The 26,377-nt window shown below is 45.4% G+C and overlaps 1 protein-coding gene across 1 annotated transcript; it reads left to right on the top strand.

Annotated features, from left to right (window-relative positions):
• Positions 1-842: 842 nt before the first annotated feature.
• Positions 843-25,542, top strand: HEBP1 (heme binding protein 1). Its single transcript, XM_080812186.1, has 4 exons — positions 843-1,056; positions 9,383-9,521; positions 11,306-11,486; positions 24,949-25,542. Exons 1-4 carry the CDS (start codon positions 979-981, stop codon positions 25,118-25,120), a joined length of 570 nt encoding a protein of 189 aa, XP_080668312.1. The 5' UTR covers positions 843-978; the 3' UTR covers positions 25,121-25,542.
• Positions 25,543-26,377: the final 835 nt, after the last annotated feature.

Raw genomic sequence — 26,377 nt, 5'->3', positions numbered from 1 at the left:
GACTCTATCTCACCAGCAATGAGATCACGACCTGAGCTGAAACTGAGTGGACGCTCAACTGAAGGAGCCACCCAGGAGCTCCATAAAGTGTGGGTATGGACATGGACATGGACACCGCCTTCAGGATTCAAATCCTAGCCAAGCCACACATTGGTTTTTGATCTTAGGAAAGTCACTTCTATCAGTCACTCATTTATATTCTGAGTATCAGGTTCCTCCTTTGTAAAAAGGCTATAAAATATGTAATGTTTAGTGGTGTGAGGAGTAGAGATGATATTTGCAAAATACTTGTCGGGAAACAGGCACTCAACAAACGGTAATGAAATTGGTTAGAAGGTTTTGATTGGAAGGACACAATGAGCCAAGCCATGCTGTGGGAAATTAACGTGGAATTTGTGATTAAAACCGATTAGAGGAAAGGAAGTGGTAAAGAGAAAACTAGTTAAGATGGTTTTTCAGCCGTCTTGATGAGAGGTAATGGGGTGGAGTGGGAGACAAACCAGGAAATGTCGGTGGAGATGCTGCAATCAGGTGTCTCTAGGACGGGGCCCACACAGCCTATGAACCTTGTCTATGCAGTACGCGGGATGTAGAGCCTTAGGGTGGAGGGCAAAAAAAGCTCCAGAGGAATCCAGAGGCTTGGAAGTTTGGTGCCCAGGTACCTGAGAGCCGAAGCCGGGGCGGATGCGGGTGGGGGAAAGTCGGGACTGGGATATAGAAAGTTCTCCATCACTGCAGCCTAAATCCCATAGGCAGAATCTGTGTTCAGGCCCCAGCCAGTAGACTCCGTAGAGGAGGAGGGGCCGGCGGCGGGGGGCGTGGCCTCTCCGCCGCCCCGCCCCGTCCCGCCGCGGCGGCCTCCCAGCGCCTCTCCGCGGGGCGGAGTCGGAGGCGCCCGCCAGCCCACCCGGCCCGCTCGCCCCAGCTGCCCTTGGAGCCGTGAGTCCGCAGGTGCCCCCGGAGCGCCGCAGCCACATCATGCTGGGCATGATCAAGAACTCGCTGTTCGGGAGCGTAGAGACGTGGCCTTGGCAGGTCCTGAGCAAAGGGGCTAAGGTAGGCCCGCAGGGCTGCCGAGGACCTGAAGCGGGGCTGCGCCCGCCCACCGCCCCCTAACCGGGGCTGGCGTGGGTTCAGACGGGCAGGTGGGACAAGCGGTCTGCCCCAGAATGTGCGTTTTGGCTTCTGCCGGGGAGGGGCACGGCCTTCCAGTGCCCAGCACGCGAACTGGGAAGGAGGAAGTGAAAGGGAAGTACAGAGCAGCAGGCTGAGGGCTCTACTGGGAGGAGGGGAGACAAAGAGGAGAGATCGCTTTAGGAGAGGAGTCAAGGCGCGGCGACAGAACAGCGCCTGTTGAATGCATTAATTCATGTAAACATCCTAAGCATTCTGAGCATTTCTTTGCTGAGAGGCCTTCGGGTGCAAAAAGATCAAAAACGTGCTTGTCCTCAAATTCCCAGCTACTGGAGACATGAGTATAAAGCAAGATCTGTGCTCCACCGAAGTAAACGTGCACGGGAGGGAGCACAGGGGAAGGACGGATCCGTTCTGCCAGGGGCTGATGAGGGGGACTTCCCGGAGAAAGTGTCTTCACCTGGGTTTCTGGTATGTTAGGAGGGCGCAGAAAAATGGAGAGCATGCGCAAAGGCCCAGAGCGGTAACATGGTATGCTGGCCCTTGGAACTCCCAGAGTTGGGTCCTGGAACACAGGATGGGTGAAAAGGGCATGACTGCTGTCTCCCCCCCAAATTGACATCAGTGCTAACACAAGCAAATTGGATTGCCCCCTGAAAACGAAAAGTCTGCAGCTAGATTATAGTCTCCGTGCAAACAGGTACTTTATGCCTTTTGTATACTCAGCTCACCACTCAGCACCTCCTATGTTAAAGGACTGTGTTGTCTGGGGACGCAGTTCTGGTACTCAGCGCGATGATGGTCACACAAAAGCCCTCAACCAGACTAGTCTGGGCCCTTCACGCAGCTATAACCAGAGCCCAGTCACTTCATCTGTCTGTCTCTGAGTTCCCTCAGCTGCAGTTAGAATGACCAAGTCGAGCCCGGATCAGGGGTGACATTCAGATGCCTACAAGCATCCAGGCAAGCTACGGAAATGAGTGAAGCTGCCTGTGTTAGACTCTAAGGCAAGGTGGGGACTGAGGCAAATCCGAGAAAGAATTCAGGGTCCCCTCTACAAAGAGCAGCCATGTTGCTATGCAGGGATGTAAACCAGGATTGCCAGATTTTTAAGGAAAACCAGAAATCCAGATTCTTCACGTGAACTCTCCCAAGTTAGAATTAATGTATTCAACAAGTAACTAAAATTTGTTGAGTACCGTCTGTGTACATCACTCTTACAGGCAGTGGGGATAAAGCAATGAATAAAACCAACAAAACCCCCATCCTCGTGGAGCTTACATTTTAGTGGCTAATGCACAAGTAAACAGGTCAAATACATTGTTATCAGCTGCCAATCAAGGCTATGAAGAAAAACAAGCAGGGAAGGGAGGAAGGAATAGGGAATTTGAGGAATGAGGCTGTGGTTTCTAGTGGGGCAAATAATGTCAGTTTTACCTGTTTACCTACCAATGTTCATAAACTGCAGGCCGCCAGAACTGTCCGTGGCGAGACCCTGCCTGTGTGAGGTGCATGTGCTCATCTGTGGACTCAGCCCAGGAATGTCTAGGATGCTTTTTGGCCCTAACGCTTAAAGAATCCCCATGTTACCAACAGCTCCCAGAGAGCTCTCCCTTCTGTAGTGGAATCCAGCTCTCTGGGTCTTTTTGGGGTAACAGACAATTTCCAATACAGGGTCTGGATGGCTGTACCACCTGTCTGTCCTCATATGCCTCCCTCGCCCATTCCCTGGGTCTCAGTCTGGAGTCTGGAGTGGGGGTCGTGTCTCACTCTGGAGTGCGGGCTGATTCCAGTTGCCTACTTCCCAGGCTCCAGTGTCAGATAACTCCCAGTGAGGTTCACCCAGAGGGAGGCACTGGTGGGAGATAAAAGGGTGGCAGGGAAGGAAGAAGGTATTTCTCCCTTTCTTTCTCCAAACTATCAGGTCTCTGGCACCAAGAGTTTCTCCGTAGCTCCAGCTCTTTCTAGACAGGCCACCATGGTTCTAGCTTCTTCCAAGTAACCCAGGTCTCTGAGCTCAGGTAACAGTTCTCTGATAAGCATCTTCCCTCAACCTTTGATGGGAACATGGTGCCATATGGGATATTGCTACCAGGCTGATGCAGATCACTTGACCCGAATGTTCTTAGTTTCTGCAGGTGTAGAATAGGTATAAAAATACCTCTCCCATCTACTCCCAGATCAACCATAAATATTACATTTTTTAAAAAACATGAAAATGCTTTGTAAACTCATACACCCTACAAATGTGGTAATATCATTCAGTCAGACAGAACTCAGCTCTGCTCTTCCTAGCTGTGTCGTCAAAGGCAACTTGCTTAACTTCTCTGAAGCTGATCAATTTGTATCTTATAAGAATGTTTGGGAATTTCAATGAGGTAACCAGCTATAAGATACCTAGCACTTGGTAGGGTATGGTAACAGTTGGCTTCCCCTTAGTTTCACAGGTAATTTCGGGTAAGTTACTTAACCTTCTAAGCACTGTGAACCCTGAAGTCTCTCAGATGTAATATGAGAATGACAGTGCCTATGTGACAATTATGTAACTGTTCAAAGATACTCATAAGACTTTTTTAAAAAATATACAAATTCAGGGGATTATTACTTTGAAGACAGACTCTCCCTGGAATTATCTCTCTTGCCCCGGGTAGCATCTGGGTCAGGAATCGTTGCCCATTTTCTTGGGCCAGTAGATGGCAGACAGTGGGCCCTGTGTAGCTCAGGTTCGGGCTAACCATATGTTCAGGACTGATTGTGATGGGGAGATCCGGGCTGCTGCAGAGCTTATCAGGTGCCTTCCACATTGGTTTGGGAAGGAGGTGAGCACACTGTTCACACTGTATTGAATTAGGTGGGTCTTGTGGATGCTCAGAGGAGGACTGATATTAATAACTGACGCCTTAATGGGATTTTTTTTTTCCCAGCCTGTGCACATTGGTTAGGACCCGACTGCCCAGGGGTTTGAATCCTGGCTCTACCACTTGCCCACTGTAACTCAGTCCTGTTACTGAACCCCTCGTGCTCCAGTTTCACCTGAAAATAAAGATAAAAACACTCACTTCTTCACAGGATCATTGGAGGGATTGCAGGAACAAATTCATGCAAAGTATTTAAAACAATACCTGACACATGGAAAGTTCTGAGTTAGGTGGGCTATATTATTTTTTCTTATGATGAGAAATTATTTTTTTACAATGAGAAAGCTGGCTTCCAGAATCAACATGTAATACCCACCCCAGCAGGTGGCAAGAAAAAAAAATGACCTCGCAAAGGACCTTGCAAATTCCATAGCAAGAGGCATTGTTTCAAGATCCCTGTCTGGGATCTGAATTTGACCAGGGTTCCTGGGGAATGTTGAAAACTGGTATTTGCGGTCTTGGGCCAAAGCCATATCTGATTGGGAGCATAAGCTAGCAGAATCTGGGACAGAGGTGGGCTGTTATTATGTTCCATGTGACAAGGACACACACTAAAGACACTAAATTGGAAGAATCGAATGTGTTAGCTGTGTTAACTTAGGTGCTTTATTTTCTGTGGAAATAGAACTCTATTTAAATTCTCCCTGGAGAACTGGGTAGTTTTGCAATGTCCATCTCTCCAACCTAAATCTTCAGTGATCCAGTGGTTCAAATGAGTTTATGGACATAGATGCTATCAAATCGGGTGGGACCTTCTGTAGTACCACCTTAAGACATTGTGAGTTTGCTTTTCTCCCGCATAGGTATAATTAGACTAATTGCTCATCTGTCTGCCCAGCTATGTCTATTCTATTCCTTGTCTTTCGAGTAAAACCAGGTTTTATGCCACAGCCTCCTTTCCCACAAATACTCCTATTACCTACTATATGCAAGACATGGTACTAGATGCTAAGACATACAGTGGTAAACACAGATAGCCCCTGACCCCATGGGGCTTATGGTTACAGATGGAGGTTAAACACATTATTATTCATTTATAATTACAATAACTCTTGTGTTGTGAAAGTCCAGGGGTCTATAAAAAAATATCACGGGAACTTGTTTTAAATGAGGATCCTCTTTGAGGAAGTGACTTTTAGGTTGGGACTTTTGGGATAAGTAGGGGTCCATCAGGCAGAGACAGGAAAGAGGTACTCCAGGCAGTAGGGGCAAGTGCAGAGGCCCTGAGGCAGGAATGACTGTGGCATTGAAGGAAATAGCAGAAGGCCAATGAGGAAGTGCTCTGGGTGGTGGGCAAGGTAGATAAAAGCTAACTAGTACCTGGACCATCTGGGAGAGGCTAAGAACTTGGTGAATGAGGGCTTTTAGGTAGGGCATTCATTAACATGATTAAGTGATACAGAATGCTCTGTGCATATTCCCTAGCAATCTCAATTTCATTCACAGCTTCAGTTTCCCCTTTTGCTGATGACTTCCAAATTTATCCCGCGTGTCAGTCTCCTACTGAGCTCCACACCCACATGTCCAGCTGTGCAATGGATAGTTTGCCTATCTGTCCTGGGAGGCAAATGAACTGATAGATATGAATGGGCCCTTCTAGCCCTAATGTTCTCAGCCTTTGGAGTTCATGGGAAGGATGGATCACTCAGGAAGAGAAGGTGGAGTTGAGCCTTAAAGATTGGTAGATTTATGGGGTGCCTGGGTGGCTCAGTCAGTTAAGTGTCTGCCTTCAGCTCAGATCAGGGTCCCAGGGTCCCAGGGATCAAGCTCCTTGCTCAGCAGGAAGTCTGCTTCTCCCTCTTCCTCTGTCCCTCCCTCCTGCTCAGGCTTTCTGTCATTCTCCCTCTTGCTTGCTTTCTCTCAAATAAATCAATAAAATCTTAACAAAAAAAAAAAGGACTGGTAGAATTATCATGGGGGCCTTGGCTCTCCGAATCAAACTGGATTCTTTTCTTGGCAGCCTTTCTTCTCTTGCCATGGACCTTCTGCCTAGAGAAGAGTCTGAGAGCACAGATCACCTGTAGGATCTCCAGAACTCCTTTCTGTGCCAGGACTCCTCCCACTCAAAATCCCACATTTGGATCACAAAGTCCATTGAACGAATTTGGGATAGATGAAACTGACTTGTACTCAGCTCACCATCACTGGAACGATGCTTACAGAATCCTCCCTATGGCACCCTAGGAGTCCTCCAGGGGTCTGGCCTAGCCAGAATCTGCAGCTGCCTCTCTCACTGTGCCCTGCTTGACAGCATTTGCTCCAGCCCCAGCAAACCAGCTGTGTTCTTCCCCTCTGCTCTTTTCCACCTGTGGTGCCTGCTACCTGAAATTGCCCTCCCCAAACTTTCAGAACATTTGCTACATCATATGATAATTTCATAATCTTCTCACCACCCCACTAGACTGCCCATACCGTCTTACTCTCCAAATCCATAGCACCTGGCAGAGGTCTTCAATAATATTTCTCAATAAATCCATGCATCAGTGACTGGATGTCCAGTTGGATGATCTTGAAGAACCTCAAGGTTCTTAGGTCAGCCTGGACATAGCCGAGCACATCAACACACACCCTGCCCCCCAGAATAACCAAAGTAGTCTTGTTCTGTGTCCCCATGCTGCCCTGCCTCTCCTCTTAAATATGTCATCAGATTATAACCTGGTTTTTCTATTAGACCAGGCCACCCCCCTCCCAATGTCAGAAACTATCATTCATCACTGCTGTATCTTAGCACAGGGCACAGTGCTCAGAACATAGGAGAAGCTCCATTGTTGTTGGTTGAATTAATAAGAGAAGGAAAGAAAGAATGAAGGAAAGAGCCAGCCAGGTCTTTTCTCCAGTGAGAGCTTGTCATCAGTTTCTCCGTTTGTGAGAGAAGAAGCTACATTCAATGACTTTAGCTGCCCCTGTTCGGAGCTGGACACAGACATCCAAATGTCCAACAGGAAGAACTAACTCAGTAGCCAAAGGAAGATGCTTAAAAGCATTCCCATCATCCCCCATACAGTACCGAGCCCGGCAGTTAGCATTAGACTAGGGTTTGGAGATTGGAATTCTGGTGCCAATGTCACCACTTAGTAGCTGTGTGTTCCTGGGGAACTCAGTGCCTCTGGTGCTTCATTTCCTCTTTGGGAAATTAGTTTGATTGGACGAACTTTAAAACGGCTTTCAGGCTGCAATTCTGTGATTCACAGAGTAGCGTTTCTAGAATTTTAAACACGAGTGGCAAGACTCCAAGGGACCTCAAATGAAGGGTGAGTCTAGTCTCTGCTGTGACAGAGCCAGAAAGGGCAAAACACCCCAGGTTTATATAGCACGGCTTGCTACTGAAGGCCCTTTGGAAATGCAACACTTTCCAAGGGGAGGACCTCACAGCCATCCCCCTTATGACACAGTAGATTTGATTTGGAGCTTCTTGATTCATAGTCTGGTGCAATTTCCCCTGCCCCGCGTGAAGGGAAGTTGATGAAACTGGCACTCAGAAACCTTTCAGATTTCCTGGGCCCCTTTCTCACTATTCTTCTTTAATTTTGCATCACCAAAAAAAAAAAAAATTTTTTTTTCCATTCTAAACATAAATCTAGAATGTAAGTGTACTTTTTCAGACTATACAGACCCCTTAGCCCCACAGCCCTACCCACCTCCAAATAGTCATTCTGTCCCCTTGGGAGTTGAGGACTTTTAGTCTAGGATGTCCCAGGAAGGCCCATTTGCCCAGCCGGGGCGGCCACGTCTTCGGCTTATTTTTCACAATCATGAGTAAGAGAGTCAGCTCCTTAATCCATAACCAAACACCCATTGAGCATCTAATTTACGATGCTCCATGGCATTGTTCTGGTCCACGTAGTCCACGTAGTTCTTGTCCACAAAGACTTTAGAGCAGATTTTTCAAACTGCACAGTGTTCCATTACCAGAGAGTAAAATCAATATAGAGTATGTCTTTCTTCTCTTGGTAAAATAGAATAAAATTCACTTGAGTAGAGTAAAAGTCAACAGGAAAGAAAGAAAAGGCTGGTATATTCACCCTCCTCCATAAGGGTGAAGTATCATTTTGTGAAACCCTATTTCAATCATGTGTGTGTTCTTGATAAGGGCATGAGGTAAAAATACATTTCTTGTTTTGAATCGTGATTCTTTCCCAAGTTTGAAAAACACTGTCTTTAGCGTATGTTCAAGGAATACGAGATTGTATGGTATGAGATACCAAAGGACAAGGAAGAAAAGAGGGGATGGAGGAGGGCCACAAGCGTCCATAAGGCAAAGGATAATGACCTTAGGACAGAGACTCACGTGGAGAGTAGTCATAAGGAGCGGGGGTCCACTCTGGCTTTGGGGGGATTGGCAGGGGAGCTGAGCATTCAGGGGAGTACGATTTAGTGAGATGAGTTGGAATGAGGAGTCGTGTCTGGGAATAGTACAAGTGAAGAGAATGACTCTGATTCTTCTTTTTTCTTTTTTTTAATTTGTTGAAAATTGCCATAGGATCTTTTATTTTTATTTTTTTTAATTTAAAGTCAATCAATTAACATATAGTATATTATTGGCTTCAGAGGTAGAGTTTAGTGATTTATCAGTTGTATATAACACCCAGTGCTCGTTACATCACGTGCCCTCCTTAATGCCTGTCCCCGAGTTACCCCATCTGCCCACCAACCTCCTCTCCAGGAACCTGAGTTCGTTTCCTAGAGTTAAGAGTCTCTTAATGGTTTGTCTCCCTCTCTGAGTGACCCTGATTCTTCTTGACCTGCCGCCCTGCTTTTAGAATGAGGCTAATCCTGGGGCCTTCGAGTTTGTGACATTGTTGTTGGATCTCTTTCTTTCTTCCTTTCCAATTTTCATCTCTTTTTCCTGGCGGTCCTGTCATTCAGATGTTGGATCTCCTGGCTTGATTCTCTAATTTCCAGTTCTCTTCTGTTGTCTATGTCTTTGCCTCTTTACTTGACTTTCTGAAAGATTTCCTTCAGCTTTATCTTCTGACTTCTCCCCTGAATTTTTCATTTCTGTTATATTTTTAATTTCTAAGAGCTCTTTGATCTCCGAACATCCTATTTTTATAGCATTCTGGTGATGTTCTGAGTGGCTTTGGATGCAATATCTTCTCTTATCTCTCAGAGTATTGATTATTTGAAGTTTTTTCTGCTGACTCTACGTTTGTAAGAAATCGCAGAATCTTCTCACGGCCCTTCATACTCCTGACCATCTCTTCTACCCTGTCACCATGCCCAGGTTCATTATGAAAAGTTCTTTAGCCGTTCTTTTAACTGGACCATTACCGCTTCTAGAGTAATCACAGGTTGCCATTTTAATTCTTGTATGTAAATTCTATCTCTAGGAAGACGTCTCCTATGAGGAAAGGACCTGTGAAGGGGGGCAGTTTGCCACAGTGGAAGTGACAGACAAGCCTGTGGATGAGGGTCTCCGGGAAGCAATGCCCAAAGTCATGAAGTACGTGGGAGGCACCAATGACAAGGGTGAGTATCCCTGAATGATGTAGTTCTGGGCTCAGAGGCAAGCTTGCTAGGTCTCATGTCATCAGGGGAAAATACAGGAAGGGGCCACAGGGCACCTGTCACCACCTGCTTCAGTAGCACATGAACTTGGGCTCTGTGCACAAGAACGCTCTAGGGGGACCACACTGACTCCATCCCAGCCTACCCCTTGGTGTGTGGTCTCCCTGCTTCATATCACCGATGCATGCTTCTCTCCCAGGCGTGAACATACACTCGGGGGGTATCAACCCTGCAGTGCTTATAATATCTTTGGACTGGTTGACTGAGTGAGGAAAGCCAAGTCACAGAGCCAGGCCAGCCTCAGTCTTGAGACCTCCACCTCCAGGCTGAACCTCTCTGCCCGGTCCCCAGGTCGCTCAGAATCCACGGGGCTCTGAGGCTCACTGAGCGATGAGTATGCCAGGTCCTCGGCTGTGTTCTGGCAAATGAAGGGGCTGAGAGTTTTTAGGCTGTCCCGTTCTTAGACCTGGCAGTCTGTGCTGGCCGCGCCCCTATTTTTAAAACAATGGGTCTGAAGTTTCAGTGTACCTGTCAGCATGGAAACCATATTTAAATATGAACTTAACTCTAAAGCTCTCTAACTTGGACTGCTCTTTAGAATCAGTGCAGACCCCAAATGGGTCAAAAGCAAGGCAAAAGAAAAAAGAAAGGTGATGTTTAATTTTTAGGATATTTCTCAGGCTGATAATTTAGAAAGTCAGAAACTGGTATTAACCTCAGTAGCATTTAGTAACACCAAAGTAATCAGGCTTTGGACAATAAGTCAACCAGTAGGAGATCAAGAAGAAATCTTTTCCTTCTTAGTGCTGTTGTAATGTTTTTTAGAAGAAGAATATTTGTATAAAAATGATAAAATCCGGGGCACCTGGGTGGCTCAGTTGGTTGAGCATCCAACCCTTGGCTTCAGCTCAGGTCGTGATCTCAGGGTGGTGAGATCAAGCCCCACATTGGGCTCCATGTGCAACACAGAGTCTGCTTGGGATTCTCTCTCTCTCTCCCTCTCTCTCTCTCTCTCTGTCCTTCTGCCCCTCCCCTCCCAAATAAATAAAATCTTTAAAAAACTTTTTATGTGATTAAACATTAAAGAAAATCTTGAAAATAACAAAACAGTACCCCTGATCCGTCTTTTTTATTGCAATCATTGTTGCCTTCTGAATGTATTTCTTTAGGGCTTTTTAATAAGCCTTTAAAATGTAATCATAGTGTTTGTGCAATCGTGTATCCTTCCGGTACTTATAGTTACTTTATAGCTATTTTCCACTAGAGCTAAACTATCTTCTTAAGTGTGGTTGTTGACAGCTACATTATATTGCATTATGTACCTGTAATTTAGACATATTCCTGTTTTGAACATTTACATGGCTCCCAGTCTCTGACAATTATAAATTCTGCTGCAATGAATATCCTATTACCTACAGCCTTTAAGATATTTTGGATTACTTCCTTAAAATTCACATTTAAACAGAAGGTAATTAGATACTGATATATTTACAGTCTTGATATGTATCACCAAATAATTTTTTCCAAACGAGTTGAATCACTACACTCCTATTTCCAGTATATACAAGTAAGAGCTGTTTTGTGTATATCTGACTATATAGTTTTAACACCTGGAAGGTTTGTTATTAATTTCAAGAACCAAAAATACTGTCTTGGAAGAAGAAGGAGACTAGCTGCTCTTCCACGGTCCTGAGCAAGTTCTGTCTGTGACACCCCCCTCACTCTGTGGGGTTTTATGTTTTCAGGAATCGGAATGGGGATGACAGTTCCTATTTCCTTTGCTGTGTTTCCTGGTGATGATGGCTCCCTCCAGAAGAAATTAAAAGTCTGGTTCCGGATTCCAAACCAGTTTCAGAGCAACCCGCCAGTTCCCACCGATGACAGCATTAAGATTGAGGAGAGGGAAAGCATCACCGTCTATTCCCTGTAAGGAAATGATTCTCTGGTGATCGGAGGGTAACATCTGATCTCCATAACCACTCCTTGATCATCTGCAGTGAACATTTGCATTACATTTAGATGTTATTCCAGTTTTATTGAGATATAATTAGCCTATAACATTGTATTGACTTCAGGTGTCCAACATACAATGCTTCGAGATATAGAAATACTATGAAATGTTCACCACCGTAAGTTTATTGAACATCCATCATAGTTATAATTTCTTTTTCTTAAGATGAGAGCTTCACAGATCTGCTTTCTTCATAACTTTCAAATATACGTGACGGTATTGTTAACTATCGTCACCTTGCTTTGTATCACATTCCCAGGACTAGTTTATCTTATAGCTGGAAATCTGTACCTTTGGACCACCTTCACCCTTTTCTCCCACTCCCCTCCCACATGCCATCTCTGGCAACCACCCATCTCTTCTCTGTATCGATGAGCTCAGTTGTTGTTGTTATTTTTTTTAATTGTACATATAAGTGAGATCATAGAGCATTTTCCTTCCTCTGTCCAAGTTATTATCACTTAGCATAACATCCTTAAGGTCATCCACATTGTCACAAATGGCAGAGTTTCTTTCTTTTTTTGGCTGAATAATACTGCTATGTGTATAGACATACCACATTTTTATCCCTACATCTCCTGATGGACCCTTAGCTTGTTTCCATATCTTGGCTATTATAATAATGGGGCAGTGAACATGGCAGTGCAGATAGCTCTTCCAGATAGTGATTTCATCTCTTTAAAAAAAATTTAAAAAAAAAAAAAAAAAGATAGTGATTTCAATTCGTTTGGCTATCTATCCAGAAGTGGAATTGCCAGATCCGAGGATAGTTCTACTTTTAATTTTTTGAAGAACCTCCCTATTGTCTTCCACAGCCGCCGCACCAATTCCCGTGACAACAGTAATGAGAATTCCCTTTTCTCCACAGCCTTGCTAATACATATTTGTTGTCTTTTTGATACCAGCCATTCTAATAGGTGTGAAGTAATATCTCATTAGGGCTTTGATTTGTATTTCACTAATGATGGGGGATGTTGAGCACCTTTCCGTGTACCTACCGGCCATGTGTATGTCTTCTTCAGAAAAATGTCTGTTCAGATCCCCTGCCCATTTTTTAATCAGAATGTGTGGCTTTTTTGCTGTTGAGTTATAGGAGTTGTTTATTTCTTTTGGCTTTTAACTCCTTGTCAGATATATGACTTGCAAATATTTTCTCCCATTGAGTAGGTTGCCTTTCCGTTATGTGGATAGTTTCCTTTGCTATACAGAACTTTTCAGTTTGATGTAGTCCCATTTGTTTATTTTTGGTTTTGTCACCAAATACCAAAAATTGTTGCTAAGACTGATGCCAAGGAGTTTACTCCTTATGTTTTCTTCAAGGAATGTTATGGTTTCAGGTCTTACATTCAAGTCTTTCATCTATTTTGCATTGTTTTTTTCTGTGTGATGTAAGATAGAAGTCCAGTTTCAATCTTTTGCCTATTGCTATCCAATTTTCCAGATGCTGTTTATTGAAGAAACTATTCTTGACTTCTTTGTTGTAAGTTGGTTGACCATAGATGCATGAGTTTGTTTCTGAGCTCTCTATTCTGTTTCACTGATCTATATATCTGTTTTTATGTCAGTGCCACACTGTTTTGATTACAATAACTTTGTAATATAATTTGAAATCAGGAAATGTGCTTCAGCCTTATTCTTTTTATTTTTTTCCTCCAGGTTGCTTTGGCTATTTGGGGTCCTTTTCTTTTTTTTTTTTTTTTAAAGATTATTTATTTATTTATTTATTTGACAGGTCACAAGTAGGCAGAGAGGCAGGCAGAGAGAGAGGGGGAGGCAGGCTCCCTGCTGAGCAGAGAGCCCGATGCGGGGCTCGATCCCAGGACCCTGGGATCATGACCTGAGTCGAAGGCAGAGGCTTTAACCCACTGAGCCACCCAGGCACCCCTGTTTGGGGTCTTTTGTAGTTCCATATAAATGTTAGGGTTGGTTTTCTATTTCTGTGAAAAATTCCCTTGGAATCTTGATGGAGATTGCATTGAATCCATAGATTGCTTTCAGTAGTATGTACATCTTAACAACATTAATTCTTCCAATCCATAAGCATGGAATCTCTTTTCATTTATTTGTGTCTTCTTCAATTTTCTTCATTAATGTCTTACAGTTTTCAGTATACATATCTTTTACCTCCTTGGTTAAATTTATTCCTAGGTGTTTTATTCTTTTTGATTCAAATAGTATTGTTTTCTTAATTTCTTTATATTATTGATGAATTAAGTTAAATACTGAGTCCTGACAATTTCTCATTTCATTTTCTTCAGCTCATGGCACACAAACATTTGCTTTATGTCTGACTAAATACTTTGCCATTTGCCAAATTGGCATGGTTGGAGTATCCTCACAGTTTAGGCTGAACACCTACATTAGCCTCAGTAGGGTTCTGGGAGACTCAGGGAATAGCTAAGTCAAGCTGATGTTTGGGGTCACAAATACATAAATGAGTATAGAATATATATCGGACTTGGGGGCTGTCCTTTTTACCCCTTGAATGCCAGAAAGGCAGGGAGTATTTGCCAGAACTGGACGGCCATCCCCTCCGTTGTTCATTGTCCACGGTCCTTGGACCGTTCTCGTCCTGTTTCCAGAGCTTCATTTGGGGTCATGTTCCTTTTGACTATAGAGCATAATAGGTGCAGGTGGTTGCGTGTCTTTATTCTTTGGGCCCCAACCCCCCTTCAGAAACTGAGTCTCTTGTAGAGAATCAGTGCCCCCCCCCCATTTGTTAAAATCCTCCTTTATGACAGGCACCAAACCGTGTACAGTCACAGGCCAGGAGCTTTACCAGCATTAACTATAGGTGTGGATTTGCTTCTACTCTAGAACCACCTGAGGGAAAATAAATACACAGATAATCTTGTCCTGGACAGTTTTGTCCACTCCCCAGGGCTTCTGAACTGACTTATTGGGCTGCCTGGCTCTAATACTGCTACCTGAGGGCGTAGCTTTATCTGGAGCTAACATTGAAGCAGGGAACCGGAGCTTGGCTGGTCTGGGCAGTGGTAGGCCGTAGTCGTGCCCCCTAGAGGACAGTGCGTGTACTGCAGCCGGGTCTCTACTCCCGTCATCATTCAGACCTTCCAGCCTTCGCCACAGAGGCAGCAGGGAAAGCAAACTCCAGGTAAGGAATATCTTTCCCAAGGACAGGGACTAGAGTGGGGAAGCGAGGTGGCTGTGGTACACAACTTAAGGAGGCGCCCACTTTCACAGTGGTCTAAGTACAGGATTGGCTCTGAGAGTGAGGGCCTCCTTAAATCTTGGGTGCTGTGTCTCCAATGTCTCACCCTCATTCCTGCTCCCTCTTCTCCGTCTCTTCCCCACGTGTCTTGGGAGGCCGGCTGGTGTACTCTAATGAACAAGTATATTTTAGTTTGAATCCCACTCAGCCTCTCTAAGACAGTTTCTCCATCTGTTAAGTTCCCATAACAACCTCCCTCAGAGGACTTTACTAAAGAGTATGTTTCAGTAGTCACTAAGATGCTCCTGTTTTTACAAATGACTTAATGTGTATGAGCTGTGGTAGGTTTCAGTAATTATTTTTTCCCTTTGCCCTCTTGATTTCGTAAGGAATGAGGTTGACGTGATTAAATCAGTTCCATAAACCTTCAAGGTGGCTGGTCCGATGGTTTTCTTTTGTCCTTAACTTTTTAGTATGGAAATTTCCAAACTTAAGAAAAGATAGAATAAGGTAATGAGGGACGCCTGGGTGGCTCCATCGGTTAAGCGTCTGCATTCAGTTCCGGTCATGATTCCAGGGTTCTGGGATCGAGCCTCACATCGGGCTCCTTGCCCAGCGGAGAGCCTGCTTCTCCCTTGTTGCTCCCCCTGCTTGTGCTCTCTCTCTCTGTCTCTGACAAATTAAAAAAAAAACAAAAAACAAAACCAGAATAAGATAATGGAACCCATCATTCACCTTCAATGATAATTAACTCAAGGTCAGACCTGTGTCATGTATACCCTCACAACTGTCACCCAGCCCCTCCACTGGGTCATTTTGAAGCAAATTCCAGACATTGTATTAATTTCATCCATAAATACTTCAGTGTGACTATAAAGACTTTTTAAAAATATAATCATAATGTCTTATTACTCCTAAAATTTAAACAGCATGTCATTAGTGTCATAATAGAAAATGTCCGGCGTTCAGATTTCCCCCACTACTGGATCATTTGTTTTTAAAGTTTGTTTGAACCTGGATCCAAATAAAATCCTTCTCGGGGCTTGATCCTAGGACCCCGAGATCATGACCTGAGTCAAAGGCAGACGATTAACTGACTGAGACACCCAGGCATCCCTGGTCGGTACACCTTTTAAGCTTTTACTAATCTGTGGTTTTTCTCACTACTATACCTTTCCATTTTTCATGGCTGTTTATGGATCATGTGTCCTGTTGTTTCCCATAGTCTGAATTTTGCAGACTGCCTTTCCGTGGTGTTTCAACATGTTCCTCTGCCTCCGGCATTGCCTGTGAGTTAGTAGTTAGAACCAGAGGCACCGATGGATTCAGGCCGGCGCCTTCGGCGAGCGTGTTTCATAGGTAGTGTTGTAGACCACCACCGGGGAGTTCATCACGTTCACTTACTTCTGTTTTTGCGACACCCGTGACTGCAGATCACCCTTACCTAGATGCCTGGCTTCACTCGAGTTTGTAAAATGACAATGTCCTCTATTTTTCCTTCACTTTTTAGCTGGTGTCCTTTGATAAAAAGAAACCTCCTCTTTTCTGCTATTTGACTTCTCTGAGATGGAGGCACAGAAAAAAGGCAAGATACCTTCTCTTTAGCTCGTTGCCTTCTCTTTGCCCATTTTCAGAAGATTGATTTCATTCCTGAACATCCTCCACAGGCAAGGCGGCATTGGTCTCTGTTTTTTGAGGGCCAGTATCAACATACTAATTTAAACACAACTGATGTATTTCCTTTCCTGGCAGCTGTTCTTACTGATGCTCACATTGTCCCATATTTGGCCTGGTCCTTTTGACAAGACTCTAGTACTCTAGGGTAGCTTCCTTGCTTTCTGGTGCGACTAGATGTTTCAAACACATCTGGGCATTTCTTGCCCTAGAGCTGGAGTTTGACATTTCTCCAAGGAACCCTGGTTCCTTACGGAGGGACAGGGTATCTCTTTAAAAGGTACTATTAAAGTCCAGTCTGTGAAAGTTTCCTATTAATTCTCTGAAACCTAAACCGCTGAATGTGATAAATAGGGTGTCTGGCATGGCTCTGTGAATGGTTTTTTTTTTTTTTTTTTTTTCTTTAAACCTAACCCACGGTCTTAAATCAGCATGTGTTATTCCTCATCTAGCCACTTGGTGTCACTGCGCAGCCAAATGTGCTTTAAGAGTGCCTTACCTGGAAGGCAGAGTGAATGAAGTGGCAGAAGGCAAAAGTACTATTTCAAATACACGTAAGGGCATTAGATGGCAAAATTAATTCTAAAATGAAAGCCTTGCCTCCTTAATTTAGGCTTCCTTTTGTAGGACATCATGAAGGGTTGTTCAAAAGGGATTATGCGTTTTTTAGCGGTATGTATTACCAGTCAATGGATAGGAGGCTAGGAAGGACTGACACTATCAGAATCTTCCTAGTGGTCACAAGAGGCAATAAAGGTATCCTCACACTTGTATGAGTGGCCACATTCCAGCTCCCTCTGTGTTCACTGCCCTGGAGGCCGCTTCAATTACAGCTCAGCCTCCTTTCCACAGTGTAGCACTGGGTTCAACAGAGACCCGTGGCAGGAGAGGGTGATGGTTTTAGTGAAATGTCTGGGCATAAAGGAAAGAGCTGGAAACCAGGAGTCAATGTCGGGGTGACCTCTGATCCAATCCTAGTTCTTCTGCTCGATGGCCACGCGACCTTTGGTGTGTCACCGAACGGCCTTAATTTCCCCAAGTACAAGATGGGAAAAGAGTACCTAACGCCCAGGGTTGTCATGAGGAGGAAACATGGTATCCGTAGATGCCTACATGATGCTGGACGTTAGGTAGACCCTAGGTCAGTGTTATCCCATTTTCCTGTTCTTGACTTCATCGCTCTCCAAGAATCAGATCAAGTTTTACTAGAATTAACAACAAAAAGTCAAGCAACTACAAATACACTTCAGTTCAAACCACAACTCTAATAATTATGAGTTTTACAGCTGGGCTGTCTGAGCTTCAGTTTTCTCATCTATAAAATAGAACGTATGACACACTGTTGTTAGGGTCCAACAAAGTGTGCGTGTGATACAACTTTGTCAGCCACAGGGTGCCCAAGGGATGCTGCTGTTGTTTTCCTCTCTAAAGGACCAGGCCCTACTGAGGCCACTGGCAGCTTGGGAAGCTCAACCTGGAGAAAGAGAACTTTGGAAAGAACTGCTAAGCCTCTAGGGTGTTCCATATTACCGCTCAGGACAGCTGTAGACCAGTGTTAGTCACGTTCCTAGATAATTCCAGCGCCTACCTGTCATCACAGGAGGCTCTGGCCATGGGAGACATAATACAGTTTTGCCTCCTTGGTCTACTCAATGCCTAAACTCTGTCATTTTTATTTCAAGCAGCCTCACCCAACCATTCTTTTTTTTTTTTCTTTTAAGATTTTTATTTATTTATTTGACAGAGATCACAAGTAGGCAGAGAGAAAGGGAGAGTGAGAAGGAAGTAGGCTCCCTGCTGAGCAGAGAGTCTGATGAGGGGCTCGATCCCGGGACCCTGAGATCATGACCTGAGCCGAAGGCAGAGGCTTTAACCCACTGAGCCACCCAGGCGCCCCTCACCTGACCATTCTATCAAAAGTAGCACCCCTTCCTTTTCTGTCCTCTTACCCTGCTTGGTTTTTCTTCCCTTCACTTATTCTCATCTGCATTATATACCTATTTGTTCATGCGTTTATTGTCTTCTTCCTCACTAGAATATTCTTGAGGGTAGGGCCTTAGGCTGTCCTCTAGTAAGTGCTCAGTTAAAAGCTGAGGAATAAATAAGCAGATGAAAGTCTTTGTCCTTGCCTTCTCTGCACTTATCTCTTCCTTTTCTTTTCTTTTTTTTCCTCTCCTCCCTAAAGATCTTGGTCCCTTCTCGTAGCTTCAGCTGTCACCATTCCATCAGTACATCTCCAACCTGACCATCTCTTCATCTCCCTCAAATGCCTTAGCATTCATCAGACTCAACACGATGTGACCAAGATGAAGCCATTTACACATGTATTCATTCAGTCAAAAAACCATGTATTCATTATTCCCTTGTTCTGTGCCAAGAATTTTGTCAGTGCTCAAAATAAAGCAGGGAACAAGTGACGTGTCCACTCTTTGAAGCAGGAAAAACTAGTCTTTCCTAGTGGGGAAAATAGATGAGAAACAAACATCTCTGATATTTCAGGCCTGTGTTACTAATTTTTTAAAAGATTTTGTTTATATATTTGTCAGAGAGCAAGTGAGTGAGAGAGCACAAGCAGGGGGAGCAGCAGGCAGAGGGAGAAGCAGGCTCCCTGCTGAGCAAGGAGCCCAATGTGGGACTCAATCCCAGGACCCTTGGATCATGACTTGAGCTGAAGGCAGATGCTTAACTGATGAGCCACCCAGGCTTCCCAGGCCTGTGCTATTTCAGAGATGAGAAGTGGTCTTTGTGGGTGGAAATTATAGGGAGGCACATTTCTTACTGAAAAGCCTTCCAGCATTAAGTCTCTACCAGTAGGATGGACAGGACACAGGGTGAGGAAGCCTTGGCCAGAGGAATTCAAACATCATCTGCACAGATGTGCAGCAGTTACACTGAGTAATGCGTGTGCTCGGCGGCAAGTTTGTCCCATTTGGCACATGTCTGTCGAGTACCTCTAACACTGAAGCCACCTCACTTCTAAGAGCCCTGCCAGTGACAAGATTCTGAATCTAAAACCTAGTTAATCACCATTTCCCCCTACAACGGGTCAGGTATCCCACCAGTCCTTTACGAATGGGTCCTTGGAAGTGGCTTCAGTCCAAGGGGGATGAGCCTGAGTCAACATGGCTGTTGCTGCCATGTTTCCCAAGCACCAGCCTCCCCTCCACCCCCTGGAGGCATCTCCACCTAAACCTCCCCAAGGTCTCCCAAATCAATAGGTCAAAAATGAAGCTCAGATCTCCTCCCCAGACCTGATGCCCTGTGTTCCGTCTTAAAAAAGGTCCCATCCATCCTCCTACTCATCCCATTCAAATGGCATCCTGACTCCTTCACCTTCCACATCAACTGTTGGCCAAGTCCTAGTCACCTCCTAGCTGTGCCTTCCCTTCCATCCTCCCTGCCTCGGTCTTCAGCATCTCCTGCCTCAACTATTGCTCTGTCCTCCTGATTTTTCCTAGTTCTTCCACCTCTGCCCCTTCTAAGGTGTCCTTTCATCACCGCCAGCCCTCAAGCAGGGGACCCATCCCACTACCTCCCCCCACCTCTCAGCTCTGCTCGGGCACTCGTTAGGGTTGGGACCAAAGCCCAAGCTGGTAATAAAATGAGATGGGGGATGGGTAAACTTTGGGTTGGGTCCCCAGATGTCTAGCCAGGCAGTGAAGCCTAGTAAAAACGCTTTGTCATGGCATCTAATCCACAACACGCCCCCACTCCGTGTCCACCTGATCTCAGGCATGCCCCCCCCCCCAAACACGTCCACATGCAGTACCCACTTCCGCTCACCCAGCTCCTCCTACAGCCCTTCTCCAGCCTCTGCTGAGTGGTAGCTGCTTGAGGCCAGGCATTTTTGTCATATTGTTCATCGCTGACATCAAGAAGAGATGCTCAGTAAACAACGGCTTATTATCAGGTCTTCCATAACTCCTTCCCTTCATGTTCTAAGTCAGAACCAATCACTGCCTCTTCCCCACCCCCCAGAGCATTCCATCTGTACCTTCTGCCTGCCTTCTAGTGCTTCCTTATGTCCTATATAATCTTTATGTGTGTCGCTGGCCTGACCACTGCAGTTAGACCTCACAAGGGTAGAAAGACGTCTTCATCATCTTTATAGCTCTGTGGTATCCAATTTGTGTTTTGGGCCTTGTCTTGCTCAACTCAGTAAGCATGGTTCAGTCCGACTGAATGAAATGCCTCATGGGGTGAAGCTTCTTACCTGTTGACGCGAGATTGTCAGCTCCTAGTCTTACGCTTCCTTTGCCTAGCACAGAGCTCCGTGCATAGACTCTCCCCAATCTGTGTTGACTTGTTGATTGTTAAAGCCTCAGACCATCCATTTTTCCATCTACCCCAATGCATGCCTCGACCATTGTGATTTCTTGCCCCCCTGGGACCAAAGCCTCCATCTGTTTGCCTGCCTCATTGATACCTGCCTCATCCCCACCCCACAAACCTCTTCCAGACCTTTGTAGTCAGCTCCTTTTGTGTTTCTGTAATGGGGGAGTGTCTTTCCTCGGTTCCCATGGTAACCAAAAATCTTTGTTCCAAATACTGAACTCTTGACATAGGGGGAGATAAAATACAGTGCCCTGGAGGAGAACTTCTTTGAAGATGGAGACAGAGACTAGTTAATAGGCTTACAAAAATAATGTGTAGACTTCATGTTTATGTCCTTTGAGGAGCTCAAAGGGCTTTATGAGAATTCTTGAAGTCACACTCAAACATGCTTGTGAACGCGGGGAGCTGTGGGCACTGTGTTACCCTCCGTGTTGGACTTAGAAGCTGAGGCAGAGAGGAGCGGGGTGGCTTCTCCCCGAACGAGCCGAAGAACTAGCACTGGGCCTCTGTCGGGCATAGTAGGGCCACGTACCTGGTGCGGTTTGGTTTTCTGGCTCGTTTGTGCAGTTCTGTGCTTGGGGGAGGGGGTGTTTGTTAGACTGGCTGTGAGGAGGACACACGTGTCTGCTGTTTCCTAGCCCATTCGCTCTGCTTGTTTTCTAGTAGAAGTTTCCATGATGAAGCAAGAGGGAAATTTTTATCCTCATTATCGGCATCTCTGGAGGCCTGGGAATAAATATTTTCAAATTGCTTTTGTTTTGTTTGGGGAGCGTTTTTTAAGTGAATTTACAAATCCCCAGATGATGACACTCTCCGTATCACTTGCTGGGTTTCTGTATTTTTCTCAGACAGCTCCTTCTTCAAGGGCCCCTGCCAAAGCCACTTCTTCCTCCACCACCTGGGGACCAGGATGCCCAAGAGCAGCCCACTGACCCTCTACGTCTGCTCACCATCTAGGCCTTGTCTCCTTCCTTCCCATGATGGTAGTCAGCACCTACTCACTGAGGACTCCCAGTATCTGTCACCAGGCACACCTCTTCCCAACACAGGATCTCTGGCTCTGGTTCTTTGCCAGGTCTTCTGAGGAGATTTGCAGTGCCTGACACACACTTGGGTACACAACAGCTGTTTCATGAATGCATTTCACAGACATACCTTCATATCAACATGGCCCCCAAACCATATTATCAGTCACCCCCACCCCTCCTTTTCTTCACCCTAGCATCTCTAGCAGCAGCTTTTATCCAGAGACTGCCCTGGAAACCCTGGAGAATCCTCAACTTCCAGCTCTCCCCACCTCCCCTCACCTCTCGTCACCTGTCGAGTTTGCCTTTGTTCAGAGGCCTTTGCCATCTCACACATGGTTGTTCCTGGCCTCCAACAATTCCATCTCTTTCCCTCCACTGCTGCCAGAGGGATTTCTCCAAAACAAACCTGATCATGTCAGCCCCTTACTTTCAAAGCCTTTGTAAGCCCACCTTTTCAAAGTCGTCGGCTCGGCATTCAAGGCCCTTCCCAGTGTGGCTCCAGTCAATCCAGTTTCCTTGTTTAAATTCCCACCCTTAGTGTGTGCTTCAGATTTCATTATATGAGTGAGTGAATGTGGAGGCAAACAGTCTTAAGTGTGATCATCTTGACATCTATCAACCTGAAGACCTGAAGACACTAACTTTTACTGTTTACCCCAGAATTGTTGACTTGGCCAAAGGATTGAACATGTGTCAGGTACCTTTTAGGTGCTCTGGCTACACCATTGCACAGAAAGTGACACAGATCCCTGCCTTCATGGGGCCTATATTCTACTGGGAAACTCAGACCATAAACAATGAACACAGTAAATGAATTATATAGTATGTTAGAAGGTCATAAGTGCTGAGGAAGGAAGGAAGGAAGGAAGAGAGAAAGGATGGAAGGAAGAAAGGAAGGAAAGAAGGAAGGAATGAAGGGAGAAGAGGGAGGAGGGGGGAAGAGAGTGAGAAAAGAAAGAGAAAAAGGAAAAAGAATGGGAAAAGGAAGTGGGGTTGAAGATTAGCGTTTTGAGAGAAGGCCCAGGGGAGAAGGTGAGATAGTTCATCAAGCCAGCTGGTCATTCCTAGGCTCTCTTCCTGGGTTCCTAATACTACTTGAGATTTGCATCATGTCCCTCATCCCGGGAGGCAGGGAACCGGATGGCTGTCCTGAGCAATTGCAAAGTGACAATAATAGCTCCTGTTTGTCGTGGGCCTACTATGAGGCAGCACTGTGCACAGCAGCCTCCATCCTGTCTCCCTCCGTCTTCACAGCAACCTTCTAAGATGGATTGGTCAGCCCTACTTAGCACACGAAGGACCTGAGGTTTAGAGAAGTTAAAGCATTTGCCCAAGACCATGAACGAGAGAGGGGCCGGGGTAGGATTGAGCACACAGCTAGCCCTTTTGTCACCAACTGAGGAGTTGAGGACCCCTCTTCCTTTGGACATTTCTAAAACCCAGTAGCCTCAAGATCCAACACGGCTCATTTTCAAGGATAATAATCAAGTTTCACAGCCTGAATGCAGGGTACAGGGGACACTCAACACCCGCTCCTACCTTTGACATCTGATTTGTCTCAGGCAAGTGGTTCTCAACCTATAGGCATTCTTTCAAAGTAATCCCATAGTCTTGCAGGTTTTTACTGCCAGAATAGTCTTCCCTTAATGTTCACCCTGGGTCTACTAATCCACTTTCCTCTCATTTGAGCCTCAGTGAAGCTAGCGTTCAGTTTTCCTCATCTGCCTATGATCTTTCTTCAATATACTTGAACCAAGCCTCCTCTATTCCAAAGTGGTCTCAGCTCTGTCCGTGTACTGTAGCGACTGTCTAGACGTTGGAAGAACCAATCCCTTAAAGATGAAATCCTGGGTGTTTTTACATCAATAACCCTGTAATCAACATGCTGAATGCTTGTCGAGCATGACTAACCACTTATAAAAGAGCAAAGCATGACTCAGAGAACCCCACCAAAAATAATGCATTTGGCCTAATCTTGGCCTGCTGCAGATTCAGACTTTTGAGTCATAAAGCTCATTAGAAATGGGGACATATTTGACTCTAATAAAGATTTTAGTGCAACCCAGATTTAGACTGGTATATTTAGGGCAGGCCACAGGATGAATTTTGGAGCGTAGGCAGATGACGTAAGGAGGGAATAATCATCTGGAAAAGGCAAGCTTTATTCCTTCTCTGTACCCACCTTCTGCCATTAAGAGAGAAGCCCGATTTAGGAAAGTCTTTTTACTTACTAGAAAAAGAGAGCTTTCATGATTTGAACAGGAAAAGGGATTTATTAGAAGTGATTTCTTTATTTGGGGCATGCTTCAAGCTTGCCACGGGGCCTCCCAAGACTTCCTTGGGGCCCTTTGGTCGCTCTGTTTTTTAACAAAGCTGCTACTTGTCACCACTGTGATGTGCTCACTCATCAGAAAGGATCTGCTGGGGGAGAGGCGTTAGCTACAGCTCTATCCTACCTACTGCCCCTGCATCTTCCTCCTTCTCCAGCTGGAGAAAGAGGGGCCTGGAGGAGGAGCTGCCAAGGAAGGAGGGAGCTAGAGAGAAAGGTGAAGCCATGGCCTAGGGGCAGGTCAGCCTACCATCCCTGGGGACATTTTGGGAAGGAAAGGCAAGCTCATGCTTAGTACTTGACTGCTGTGTTTCTGGCTCTGCATTAGAGCTATTCACATCCATTATTGTATGATGTATTCACATCCATTATTGTAAAGCTCATAACGACCCTGGAGGAAAAACACAGCCTATCCCAGGTGCACAAGTGAGGATCCGAGGCTTGGAGGGATCAAATCCACCGTCAGGGAGTGGCAGCTCCTGCTCTAGCATGCTTGTCATAGTGAGAGTGGCAAGTGACTTCTTTTTTTTTTTAAAGATGCCCTGCTCTCAATAAAATTAAAAAAAAAAAAGGCACCCCGTTCGCTCAGTCAGTTAAGTGTCTGCTTTCGGCTCTGGTCATGATCCTAGGGTCCTAGGATTGAGCCCCATGTCAGGGTCCCCACTCAGTAAGGAGCCTGCTTCTCCCTCTCCCTCTGCCTACACCATTTACTTATAAATAAATAAATAAATAATAAAATCTTTAGAAAATGATAAATAATAAAAAATAAGAAAGACTCCCCCCGCCCCCTTGGGGATCATGTCTTCTCCTAATCAGCCCCTCATTCTTTTCTACCTTAGGCAGTTTGGTGGTTACGCAAAGGAAGCCGACTACATAGCTCATGCCACCCAGCTGCGTACAGCCTTGGAGGGCACAGCCACCTGCCGCAGTGACATCTACTTCTGCACTGGGTATGACCCTCCCATGAAGCCCTACGGACGTCGCAATGAGGTCTGGCTGGTGAAAGCATGAGGAACTCGCCGCGTTACAACTTCCTGGCCGTGTACTTCTGGGTCCACTTCCCGAGGGGGGAAGGAGGGGGAACAGCTGCCAACTGTGTCTCCAGCTTCACCAATGTCCCTTCAAAGCTGTGTACTGCCAATTTTATGAAATACGCCTATTCTGTCTATGCTCTTTCTCTCCTGGTAGGAACTAAGACAGCCAAAATAGGCAGCAACATTTGAACTGACTTAGAAAGTTCTGTGGTAGATCAGAAAAAAAATCCAGCAATGTTTTCCCAGTGATCTGGGCCACTCAAAACAGATCACGAAAAATTATTGAACCTGTCCTTTTGTGGTGGAGGAGAAAATGTGATTTGTGTGCCATCTGTCATTTATGATTCTTGCAAGACCTTTGTCTGAAAGAGGCTCAAAAATAAAGATCTTTGACTTAAACAGCTGAGATAAATCCAAAGTATGGTTATTTCCAAGACTGCACAGTCTTATAAATAATACGTTATGAGTACTAATGATGACGTTTACTGGGACAGGAATCCCATATTTAGTTCCAATGTCCTTCAGAATTACAAAGCCAAAGACCCTGGGCTGGAAAGATATGTCCCAGATGCTAGACCGTCCCAACATCATAGACGTTTACCACGACCGTGTCATAGGGATTCTATGATTAGAAGATGAGGATCCTGTTTGCAACTGTGGTCCATGAAGGGTTCCAGGAGAGACAAAAGTAAACCAAGGGGAAAAAAAATCATCGCATTCTGATACATATCCCTGGAGGCAAGAATTGCTTGGAGGATTTATCTGTGGGAATAAGATGAGGTGAGAAAAAGCTGAGGTCCAGTTTGATGAACTGAAGAAGAATGTGCAGTTTGGCCTGTAGGGAAGGAAATGGACACACACACCCCGCCCCCCGAGGCTGTGAGGGGCAGGTGGGAAAGTTGCTGGGCTGGAACAGAATGTGTGGGTCAGCAAGAGGACAGAAAAAGTGGGGTAGGTCACAGGGCACGTGGAGAGTATGCTGATCCTCCCAGGGTGTGCCAAAGCCTGGCCCTGTCAACAGGTACCCTCCCAAACCCCCAACCTCCGGGGACCGTTGGACAGGTTTTATGGGAGAAGACCACCTTGGCGCCCATCAGAAAGTTACTACACAAGCAGTGAGGAAAGAAACAAACATGAGCTTGAATCCTCACCAGGAAGGGTTCTCACTGGACATAAAATGGGATTTGCTAAGGAAAGGAGTGACAGCTATGCCATCACCTTTCCTGGCAACTGT

This window comes from Martes martes (genome assembly GCF_963455335.1).
Source record: "Martes martes genome assembly, chromosome: 8".
Classification (NCBI taxonomy): domain Eukaryota; kingdom Metazoa; phylum Chordata; class Mammalia; order Carnivora; family Mustelidae; genus Martes; species Martes martes.
Note: the sequence above shows the minus strand (reverse complement) of the source record. Positions and strands in the feature narration are given on the sequence as shown.

Bases quoted from the DNA above. Each gene is read 5' to 3' on its own strand.
- HEBP1 (XM_080812186.1), top strand. From the start codon at position 979: ATGCTGGGCATGATCAAGAACTCGCTGTTCGGGAGCGTAGAGACGTGG. The intron at 1,057-9,382 runs GTAGGCCCGCAG...TTCTATCTCTAG, and splicing joins TCCTGAGCAAAGGGGCTAAG to GAAGACGTCTCCTATGAGGA. The intron at 11,487-24,948 runs GTAAGGAAATGA...TTTCTACCTTAG, and splicing joins AGCATCACCGTCTATTCCCT to GCAGTTTGGTGGTTACGCAA.